General features: G+C 40.6%; 1 protein-coding gene across 3 annotated transcripts in view; it reads left to right on the top strand.

Annotated features, from left to right (window-relative positions):
- Nucleotides 1-9,568, top strand: part of ralgps2 (Ral GEF with PH domain and SH3 binding motif 2) — a 63,455-nt gene extending 53,887 nt beyond the window's left edge. For 2 of the 3 annotated variants that reach the window (XM_042005908.1, XM_042005910.1), the window contains exons 10-21: nucleotides 1,282-1,419; nucleotides 1,607-1,697; nucleotides 1,814-1,881; nucleotides 1,970-2,102; nucleotides 2,194-2,345; nucleotides 2,426-2,480; nucleotides 3,020-3,097; nucleotides 4,165-4,270; nucleotides 4,839-4,931; nucleotides 6,284-6,389; nucleotides 7,172-7,263; nucleotides 7,358-9,568. In XM_042005908.1, coding sequence (XP_041861842.1) covers nucleotides 1,282-1,419; nucleotides 1,607-1,697; nucleotides 1,814-1,881; nucleotides 1,970-2,102; nucleotides 2,194-2,345; nucleotides 2,426-2,480; nucleotides 3,020-3,097; nucleotides 4,165-4,270; nucleotides 4,839-4,931; nucleotides 6,284-6,389; nucleotides 7,172-7,263; nucleotides 7,358-7,387 — 1,142 coding nt within the window. In that variant the 3' untranslated portion in view covers nucleotides 7,388-9,568. The remainder of the gene's footprint in view (nucleotides 1-1,281; nucleotides 1,420-1,606; nucleotides 1,698-1,813; nucleotides 1,882-1,969; nucleotides 2,103-2,193; nucleotides 2,346-2,425; nucleotides 2,481-3,019; nucleotides 3,098-4,164; nucleotides 4,271-4,838; nucleotides 4,932-6,283; nucleotides 6,390-7,171; nucleotides 7,264-7,357) is intronic. The other variant, XM_042005911.1, reaches the window with a different exon arrangement.
- Nucleotides 9,569-11,563: the final 1,995 nt, after the last annotated feature.

The raw sequence follows: 11,563 nt of genomic DNA on the forward strand, positions 1-11,563 counted from the left end.
CAGAAACAGATATGCTCTCTCCTTCATGTGTTAACACATTTCTTCTTCTGGCTCTTATTGCTCCTCAGAGGTTTGCCACATATAAAGCCGTGCACTGCCCCTGCTCTCTAACCACTGGTTTTCTGAGCAAGGATCTGTGTGCTGCTGGTGTTCCAGGCAATATGGATTTATGCATGACTAAATGCTGTTATCCCTGACATGCTCATAGAGGAGCAGCTATAGCAGTTAAGCCTTCAGGATCCTCTTCTTCATCCTCTTCTCCCCATCTCCCACATTCTCTCTCATAGCCAAGTCTCCACACTTGTAAACTGTTTCCCATGTTCCCACCCTCTCTCCTCTTCTTTTTCCCCTCCTTTTTGTGTTTAATCAGTTACTGATGTGTAAGTGTGTGATATCATAAAGAGGTTAGCATCTTTTTATTTGTTTTTTCTGGTCCTGCAGTTCTGTGTTTAGTCTCTATTTGTGCATTCTTCTAAATGTATATATATGTGCAGAAATATCAGAGTATCTCAGTGTTTTCCAACAGGATGGAGGGGTGTTTGTGTAATTGAGCCTGTGTAATATCTTTTACACAGGCTCACCCTTGCATGCAAAAGAAACATTTCGCAAGACAAAGGGAAAAAATGAAGGGAAAGGACACCATCAATTTACTTCTGAAATGAGTTAATCTCTCTTCTTAATGTTAGGAAGCTGCTCCTTAGTTTGCACAATGTTAATATTTATTCAAATGGAAGCTGCTCCAAGTCTACCAAAAGGAGGCAATGAAAGGGGAGAACTGAGGGTGGCGAGAGATAGCTTTGAGTAGGAGAGGCTGATCTGTCATCCAGTCAATGCATTCATTTAGGTCCTGCAGGAGCAGATCATGGTGTAAAAAAGTCTATTTGAAACAGTAGAAAAGCTTTTAAGTTTATGCTGATTTTTCATTCCTATCTGGTAATGCCCATGTAATGTCTGACAAGCTGCCTGTAATTACCAGCTGGTCTTAGACAAAAAAAAAAAAAAAAAAAAGCCCACAGCTGCATGACACTTACATCACTCCCCCATGGAGATCTGGCTCGATTGTGTTGTCCAGCCTTGTTTGTGTCTACATGCTTTCTGACTAATGAAATGTCAGGAAACCCCTCATGTTTCCGAGTGTTGGTTACAACACCTCTGACAGATGAACGGCGTCCTCATTTGACTTGCACCATGACCTTTTTGAAAATAATGAGCATGACAGATGAAGACTGTGTTTTAATTATTAAACATTTGCATCTTTTTTTGTCTGCTGCTTTGTTTCAGGGATGTACCTGTCTGATCTGACATACGTAGACTCAGCCTACCCTTCCACAGGCAGCATACTGGAGAACGAACAGAGATCCAACCTGATGAACAACATTCTCAGAATCATATCGGACCTGCAGAGATCTTGTACCTATGGTGAGACTCGGGACAGCCACACATTGATGGGATTGTAGCACTGTTTAGTAGTTGGACAGACAGAAATGTTTTATCATGTAAGAAAGCCAGCTAATTGTCATGTCACAGTTCAGAGTTTTATCTTGATATTTGGCATGGGATAAAGTGCAAATTCATTTTTTTTATGCCTGCATTTGCTCCCTCTCAGATATACCAGTGCTGCTTCACATACAGAAGTATTTGAACTCAGTCAGGTATATTGAGGAGCTGCAGAAGTTTGTGGAGGATGAAAATTACAAGTAAGAAACAAATAATAATTATCTCTGGCCTTGTGCTCGCTCAGATTGTTTAATTTCTTCTTTTATATGTTAAAAACTTAGAGTTATTGATATTGAAACTGATACTTTTGTCATAGGTTGTCACAGAAGATTGAGCCAGGTACCAGCACACCACGAGCCAACGCGTCCAAAGAGGATCTTGCTGGTATGTGTGTAGATCTCCAGGAAAAAAAAAACTCTTTTGTATATTCCTTATTCCTAAACTTGTGCTTCGTTCCCCTTTTTGCTCACAGGCCAGGAAGCTTCAGCATCCCCTCTCTGCAGCCGTAAGTTTTCAGCTGAAGGAGCCAAAATCCCGGCCACACCTCCGTCTCCAAGGAACCTGCTGCCCTATGGACACAGGAAGTGCCACAGCCTGGGTTACAAGTCAGTGTTTTTAGTTGTCTAGGTGTTAAAGAAGAAGAGAAATGTTGCCACTTCTGTGTATTTTTATGGCTGCTGTGGTTTTTCATCTCAGTTTTATCCATAAGATGAATACAGTGGAGTTTAAAAGTGCAACGTTTCCAAATGCTGGTTCTCGCCATCTGTTGGATGACAGCGTCTTGGAGAGCCATAGTCCCACTAGAGGACAAGCAGAGAGCTCAACCCTCTCCAGCGGCATTTCACTTGGTAAGATTAAAATATGTGTTCTTCCAAACATGATGCACAGTCTGTTTTAGATCCTTGGCTGATGTTCTTTGCGTGTGCAGGGAGCAGTGAGGGCTCTGAGCTCAGTGAAGAGATGTCATGGCCTGCCTTTGAGAGGTAATACATTCACATCAGCAGCGCTTTTCCATCACATCCACCTGCAAAAAGCAGATCATTAAACACTCATCTCTAATGCGATCATCTAATTTTCAAAGCTTATGCTAAATGTGCCATTAAAACCAACACCTGCCATGCACAGCATTGCTTTTAGCCTCGCAGCTGAGGCCGTCATGCCTCATCCCTCCGCTGCTGCAGTCAGCCTTTAGCAAAAATATAAAGACGCTTGTGTATTATGTGCTTATCTTTTAAATCTATCAACCAGCGCCCCCCCACCCCCGTGTGAGCAAGTGTATGAAGATCTGAAATAAACCCCTTCAGCTCAAGAATCTGCCAGCCTGAAAACCATCCTGAGCTATTTATTAGAACACCATTTCTTTAAACGCTAACCAAATGACTTCTCATCCAGCCCTAACTCATGCAACTTGAACCAAAAAATGACGACAAAAAAAAACAAAAAAAAAAAGCAGTCACACAGCTTAACCCTATTCCGTGCCCCCTATCCTGTGCTACCCTATATCTTATCCTATTCTGAACAGGACTCGGTTCTATCACTCTCTGGGCCCAGTGACCCGTGTGGCCCGCATCCCCTACAGAGGAGTCCTGAGGCCCAGCAGGTACCCAACTGGAACCTTGATCTCAACCAAACTCTCTCTTGCCCTCACTTTTCACCCCTTAATCGCTGCCAGGGGCTGCTGTGTGCTGATGCTTAGTGTGTAGAGCTCGGGTAATCTTGTGATTTTTTTTTTTTTGTAAAACAAATGCATGTGTTGGTGAAATCACAAATCAGGTGAAGGGGAAAGGATCTCGTCGGTGTTAATGATTCTTATCTTTTGCTGCCTACAATCGTTGTATATTCTAACTATAGCTTTCTTCAGTTTCCTGCATGTCTCTTACTTTCACCAACACATTTTTGGGGGTCATAATCTATGTGCTGGAGTCTCAACAGAAATCATACCCAAGGCTGCAACTTAGAAGATGAGATCTGGAGCATATTTTAATACTAATAGCTGTTCAGTGAGATGATGCCCCTTTAGAAGAAGCACCTTGTGCCTCTGGTTCTCATCTTTCCAGCCCTGAAAGGAAAATCAACCTAGAGTTCATTTTGTAGTATGCTTCCAAAGTTTTTCACAGCTTAGAGCAAAAATGTATTTCCATAGACGCACATTTCGCGCCCCGTGTTACTGGCAACAAACTGAGACCTCCATTCCTGTAGTAGAGAGGGACAGACTTCTGGAGTATTGAAGCCACTTCTAATGTAGGTTGCATATTAAGCTTCCCAACCTCGTGGTTATGGATGCTTTCTCTATTTTTCTTTCTTACTCTGTCAGGCTTCACTAGGCTTCTCTAGGCTCCTGCACAGAGCTTCCTGCTCTGATCCTCCAGACAGACACAATCTGCACACCATCTTGCCCTTTTCTTATCCCCTTTTTAAAGATGACAGTGCTCGGATTTATATCTATGAAATTCGATTCTGTCAAAACAAGTTAAATAAAAGTGTCATAAAAATATATATATATATATATATAAATATATATATGAATAATGATGAATGAATGAAGCAAGGTATAGGGTGACTTTGCAGATTGCATCTGCCTGCGCTAGTTTATCTCAGATATGATCTGCGTGATTCGATGTGTGTATGTTTGCACATATATTTTAAAATGTTTGTGTCCTGTTGCAGCTCAGCAGAATCGGAGGAACTTGCAGTTCACTTATACCCAGGAGCAGTCACAGTGCAAGGAGTGCTGAGACGGAAGACTGTGCTCAAGGAGGGCAAAAAACCCACAGTGAGAACACACACACACACAAATATACACCTATAAAACCATGAACATGCAAGCTTCCATGTGTTTTTTATACATTTACTTAATACAGGAGCACATGGGCAGTAAAAACCTGTCTGCAGAACATAGACTGGGCCTCAGCGAGTCTGTAAAATACAGGACATCTCTGTTTCTGTCTTCCGTTGTTCTTGATTTAGTTTTTCTGGTCTCTTTTAAGGCATTTTATATTTGCAAGATTTTCTTTGTTTGGACTGGAAGTAAATCTGGAGCTTTTCATGTACTTGAATTAACTTAAAACCATCAAAGGTAGTGTGAATGATTTATGAGCTTTTGTTGCAGTTTTAACAAGGTCTAAATCTTTTCTCCAGTTTGGCCAGTCTTTCCAAATCAGCAATATTAATTATATTAATTAGAAGGTTTATTTTGTCTCCTTCTATTTCTACAGCTTTCACTCCATCTTATAATTTTTTTGTTAGTTTTTTTAAGTTTAATTACATAACAAGCCCATTCACATTATTACTCATCATCTCCAGCTTCAAATTCATGACTGAATTTCACTTTGTGCAACCAGGTGGCGTCTTGGACCAAATACTGGGTCGCTCTTTGTGGGACCCAGCTTTACTACTACCCTGCCAAGTCCCTGAAGGCCACTGAGAGGAAACATGTAAGTCGCACAGACAGACACGGTCACGTCTTGCATTTTTTGCAGCAGGTGTTCGAGGTGTTGTTTGTTTGGAAATGCAAGGACAGAATACGGGCCATAAATTTTCTCCGTGTGAACCGTCGCTGTTGATAGAAGTTAGAGCAACAGCTCCATGTGATCCCAAAACACCCTCTGTTTTATTAGGAGACAACACATAAAAAACATTACTTACCCGCTCTTAAAAAAGTTTAATTGCAAAATGAACTCAGAGAAAAACACTTAATGATTCTTCTTCATGTGCTTTGTACTTGGTATGACAGGAAAAAGGAAATGAAAGCAATAAGCTACATGTTTTTCACATGGCCTTGACATTGTATAAAATTAAGAAGGCTGGATGTGTTTGAATATAAGTTGTTGGGACTGAATCATTATGACAAGAACCCTTAATCTGCAGCTCAGAGAAGAGCTCAAAGAAGAGAGCCATGAGAAATGATGAGAGCCACAAGATGAAAGTAGATAAGAGAATGTGAATTTTTTTGTGTCTGTAAGTGTGTGAGAATAATAGAGGGGGCTGGTGGGAGTCTGGTGCAGCCGGCAGACAGACAGATGGTAGCACTCATTGAATAATGAGACCAATGACATCACTGCAGTCCTGTGTGTCACTCACAGGCTAATGAGAACCTTGTGGAGTGCATATTGCAAAACTGAGGGGTCACACACACAAAGCACATGTTGATATTTTTTCTGAAATATTCACAACTTCTGATGACTGAGTCAGCCCACACATGACTCAAGGTCACACAGGAAATATGTTCACTCATGCTACCCACCCATGAGTCTATCACAAAGCACATTACTCTGTTTAAAGGTTGCCTGGGGTACCCATAAACTGTATATGCTAGTAATAAATACAGTCTCCTAAGCTACAACACAGCTTTCCTGTGTTTTGTTAAGACCAACGGGAACTAGTTTCCAGGCATCTAGTAACTTTCTACATTTCTTTAAACCACCTTTTCCTGTTCAGGTTTGTGCATTTGGAGCCTTTACCAGCTGCCGGCTCCATTCAGCCGACTTTGCCCAAAGGGGGGAACAGTTTGAACAGTAGTTCGATCGTAAAATAAAAAGTTGGTTACAGGTCATTTCCCATGAAACTCATGCAGTTCATGCACTACTTCTATTCTGTAATTTCTTAAAGAATTTACAAGTTCATGCCCAACCTGCACTGCCATGAATTAAATATGATCTGGGTCATGCTTATGTCATGTTCATGGGCCACATTCAGTGTTTTCAAGGTCTGCCACCGATGAAAAGATAAAGCTGTGGTTTAGATTTGGAGAAGAAGCTAATTATGTTTTCAACTCTCCTATAACCAGTTCAAGTCCACATCCAGCAAGAGTGTGTGTGTGGTCGGTCTCATGGCCATGATGGCCGATGATCCAGAGCATCCTGATGTCTTCCTGCTGACAGACTCTGAGCACGGTAAGGCTCATCACACATATAAACACATTTGTTTTTATATAGCTGTGGTGTCTATTCTTTAGCCTTTTACCCAACATTAGCCATTATAACTGAACGTTTATCCCCAACCATAACCTAGTTAACCTAAAACTGAGTTTAAAAAATCACTTTGCACTCATGGGGACAAAATTGCATTCCCCACATTTGCAAGAGGTCCCCACATGTAGAAGTACAGTCTTTGGTCATGGTAGAAAAACAAGTACACACACACTTGAATGCGTTAAAGAAATAAAGAGGAAATGATAAACAATCAGATTTCTAAAAATAGATGCAACAACTGGAGTTTGGCAGCCAGTCAGTGCGAGCTTTGGCACCTGGTTTTTAATATATTTTTCATGGCATTACAAGAAAAATGTTAGTTTGTATGCATGTTTATTTTTTAGCTGTATTTATATTAGCTGTACCCCCCCCCCCCCCCCCCCACACACACACACACACACACTCATATATGTACTATATATTTACACTAAAAATACTTTAGATTTTTTCCACCTTGCTGAGCAGTAAGTCCCCTTCGTCAGCTGAAGTGAGTGCAAACTAATCGTATCTGGCATTCCTTATGTTTGCATACAGCTGTTAAAGCAAACAGAATATTTTCCCCTTCACTCACTCACTGTAACTATCTTCCTGCTGCATTAGGCTGGTCAGTGTCATGCAGGGTTTCATCCATCTTTCCAGTCTGTTGAGAGCACTAATGGAGAGGAGAGTCTCGGCATCTCACACTGTTTGTCTCTGTTGCCTAGGAAACACCTACAAGTACCAGGCAGGGAACAGAATAAACGCTCTGCTTTGGTTCAAACATCTGAGTGCTGCCTGTCAGAGCAATAGACAACAGGTATGAAGTCCCACGTAGCACACACTCACACTTAGTTGACATTTAACTTCTTTTTTGAAAATCAAACTTCTTTTTTTTTTTTACTTTTTTTCAGGTGCCAGCCAATTTGATGTCATTTGAGTGACTGAAAGGTAGAAGTGTAACTGAGCAAAGGATGAGGAGGATGAGGAAGAATACTGACTCAGATGTGGGAGCTTTCACTGCCATGAGCCCTGATAGCTGATTCTCCGATTCCAGCCCTGGCCTCACTTCAGCCTCACCTGCCACCACTGCCTTAACCAGAGTTCCTTGTGTGTTTGTGTGTGAGAGCAGGTCTGTGTGGATAGAAAAGACTGTTTTGGATGTGTTGACTACTGAACAAGGACCTGCACCACTGCTCTTGTCTCCCATTCGCGCTCAGTGTCTTTTGTTCAGCACTTCACTGGAGCCCTTTTACCTCTCCTCACTTGCAGACCAATTGTCCCTGGAAGGAAAGGGGTAATCCCATACTTCAGTTTTCTTCTTTTTGAAGGGGATAAATTATTTTTCTAATCCCCTTCAATGCTCAAATGAGAAATTTCCATCTTCTGTTTGGCTGGACACACAATCACAGCACACACTCGCATCAGACTAACCCACTGGACATCAGAGGGTTGGAGATAATTTTTTCTTATTTGCTTGTTCACTCTTTCATTTGTCACTTAAGTCACTTGTGTTGGCTTAAGTTCACATGATTATTTAATGAACTTTGTACTTTTAAACTCTCACACGCCTCTTTGATTGCAGCGTTGTGAACGGAAGGGCTTTGATATCCACCATCAGCTCCAGCTAAAACTATTCTCAATGTGTTTAGTTTTTTTTTCAGAACTCAACCCTCTTTTTGAAAAGCTTTTCATACAGATGTGTGTTTGTGGGACAGTTTAAATCGGAGGAAATTTGTGGTCCACATGGGTACGATATAGAGAATTCCAGTCTAAGCTAAGCTGTGTTCACAGTCGGGCAGATACTTAAAAGAAACCCTTTTCAAACTTGCATTTCTTTGTTCGCCAGTGTTGGATGCCCTTAGTTGCCCAACATCAGGTGTGAGAGGAATCGCAGGGTTCACTGGATTTACACAAACAAAACACTAAAAACCTGAAACTGTGAAAGTCCAAAATAGAGAGCAACAGGAACTTCTAACACGTGATTTTATCTCTTGCTCTTTGTTTCTTGCTATGATTTCTGGTCAGAGCTACCCAGAGCCATGCAATCTATTTTAAGTCTTGTTTTTTTTTTTGTTTTTTTTTTGTTTTTTTTTTCTGGGGGGGCGCATGGTGCGGATCACAGTATTACCATGTATTAGATGATTGCACAGCAATGTAGGTTTGTCTGTTACATTTGAATGTTACATTTTTTTGTGTTTTCCTTTTTCCTTTTGGAGCATTTCTGTAGAATATTTTATGAACATGTGAATTTAGTTTTTTCTTAAAGAAAAACTAGCACCCCCATCAGCTCAATTTTAGGCCCCAGCAAAGTGGTGTCTGATTTGGAAATGGCAGAAGCACCTTGGTAATACTCAGTGCCAAGTGACATTATAGCATCACTGGTTTTCTTCAGATTGACAAAATGTTGGAAAGAGGAGAGCTGTGCTGTAATCAAGTGTAGTAACTGGTTTGTTTCAGTGGGGAAAATCTGGGATTTGCTATTTCAACTGTGCATCAGTGATTTGTCGGTGTGCCACAGAGAGAATATTGCTGCTTGTTTTTGTGAAAACATGAGCAAGGATGCTGGTGAGACAATGATGGGTTGCTTTTTGCCCAGTAATATTCAACCATCAAATTTAGTCGACTTTTTAAAACAGTTGTTTACATTGTATGTTTACACAATCGTCTGCCTTAATCCCTTCACTGCTCCAGGATTCAATGTCCAGTCTGACGGTGGGGTACAACAAACCCAGAGCCTGTTTCAGGCTGGTGAGAAAGAATGATGGGAGGGCAGGTGGTCCATACTTTTAACACAGATTTCTCTCTAATTTACTTTACAGTCTGTTGTCTTCTCCATGCTTATGTCCAATTCGTAAACACACTCATGTATTAGAACTTGTCCTCAGCACAATGTACTGTACAATCTAACAATCCATCTTAGCTAATTTGTTTTTAGGTTAGACATTATAAATTTAGATAGTTTAAAAAAAGTTCAGTTCTCTGTATATTAACTAAAGGAGACAAGGTAGTAGATGAACCTGTGGAAGAATGAATGAGGAAGCCAAAGAAAGGCCTGTGTAATGTGACAGTCGCTGCAAGTATGTGTGCGCATTTGGGCGCCTGTGCATACTTCTCTATTTTTTTTAAAAAGCAATGTAATCCAAGCCAGACTAGGCAAACCCTGGAGGCTGCCATCACTGCTGAGCAGTGGGGGGGGCGACCAGCTTACCCGATCATCTGTGTGAATGACAGCCAGCTCACGCTACATCTCCACCCTGTTGCTCTGGAAGTGTGAAGAAAGGAGGACTTGTGAGCAGATAGGAAATGGAAATCGAGCTCTTCTGTCTGCGTCCGTTGTGGTGGTGGTGTGGGGGGGGACAGCATGAAGACCGAATCCCAGAGTGAAGCACTGTAGAGACTGACTGGTTTTTATGAATACTGCTGGTTGGCCAAAGAGAAAAAGAAGGCTGTGAATGAAACGAGTTAAAGCAGATGAAATGGTTTAGAATGGGTGGTTGAGATTGTTTACCTGTGTTTTACCACAAATGCTGGTTACTCTTTCTTAACATAAATATTAAGACATGTTTAACCACCTCTCACTTGCAAAGTATCGACAATGTTTGTGCAGCTAAGTAAAAATCAAGGTGAAACATTGGAGAATCTGCAAAATTACTGTTTACAGAAATAGCTGCGATGCACAAAAGTCTTGACAGTCATGCCTCGTCACATTTCCTTTCTTTGTTTTTGCTTTATCAGATGTTAATTGACAATGATGAAAGAAAGAGATTAATGAAATGGCAACCTATGTGTCTGATGTAGATTCCAGAGTCTCAAGTTTTATACGTAACCAGAGCAGAGAAGAGCTTTACTGGCTTCTTTGAAGGTTCACAGTTATTTTGAGTTATACAGTCTTTTCTTTCCAGATAATGCCAAGCGATTTTTGTGATGTTTCCCTCTCTGTTACCTGCATTTACATTGTTTTTTTTTTTATTCATGTCTGTACAGTGTATGCTTAAAATAACGAAAACCTTGTTTCATTTGGGGGTGTTTCAGTCTTTTCTTGGATTTTGAGCCAAAACCACTAACATTACAGCCCCATGATCTGTAATTTTGGATGAGTGGAAAATTTGTCAACCACACTCTTTATCTTTTTTTTTCTTTTTTTTCCTTGGTTTTTATGAAGAAGCTTTATTCCAATGGTTTGAAATTCTCCACTTTAGTAGCTTGTGTTGTTTCCTGTAAACTGACCTTACCGTATGCAGATGCACCGTTTGCATTAGTTTTCTGTATTAACTGTTTAGAGTGGCTCACTTTCTGAACTCAGTCTTTTTAATGGTCATGCAAATCATTTAACAGTTCACACAAAGAGTTCTAACAGGAAGTATTACTTTATTCTTTGAAGCAATGTGACTGCGTGCCGTCTGGGCGCCAGTCCAGTGTCATTCACTGTTTACTGAGGACGGCATCGAACACAGCCGTTCGTTCAAGTCATGTAAGTTGACGGCAGTGATGTAGAAATGACCTTTACCTGGCTCTGTGTGTGTGTGTGTGTGTCTGTGTCTGTCTGTCTGTCTGTCTGTCAGGACTGTGGCAAGCGCTGTGACCTCATTGCTGAGTGATGTGCTGCCTAGTGTGAAGACTGAGACCCAATAAACACCTGCCATTTTTTTTACTCCACACCTCAGCTTTGTTTCATTTTCTTAAGGATGTGTTTGTTAGTTGTGACTGTGTTAGAAGTCTTAAGTGTTATTTGATATTCATATCCAGATATTTCCAGGCTGTTCAGTATTTTAACAGAATAGTAATATTCACTGAGAGCCACTGAAATTGCAGCCTAATCCTGTTTTCCTTTCGGGTCATTTTGACTCCAAATGAAATTTTTTTTTTTTTTTTTTTATAATAATTTTTATTCATTCAATAGTCTGAAAATAATGGGGGGCTGTTCACTACTGTGGTCTTCATTACACTTAATTCATGTCAGACTTAAGGTGTATCAAAGAATTTATTGGCAGTTTAAGTTATATGCTTTAATTTAAGGGAAATTTGATAGGGTCATTTTGACCCCTAGGCATTTTTGGGAGGATATTACAAGGTAAGTAATGGCGATACTTAATATTTTTTTCTCAGATAAAAAAAAC

This window comes from Melanotaenia boesemani, chromosome 14 (genome assembly GCF_017639745.1).
Source record: "Melanotaenia boesemani isolate fMelBoe1 chromosome 14, fMelBoe1.pri, whole genome shotgun sequence".
Taxonomy (NCBI): Eukaryota; Metazoa; Chordata; class Actinopteri; order Atheriniformes; family Melanotaeniidae; genus Melanotaenia; species Melanotaenia boesemani.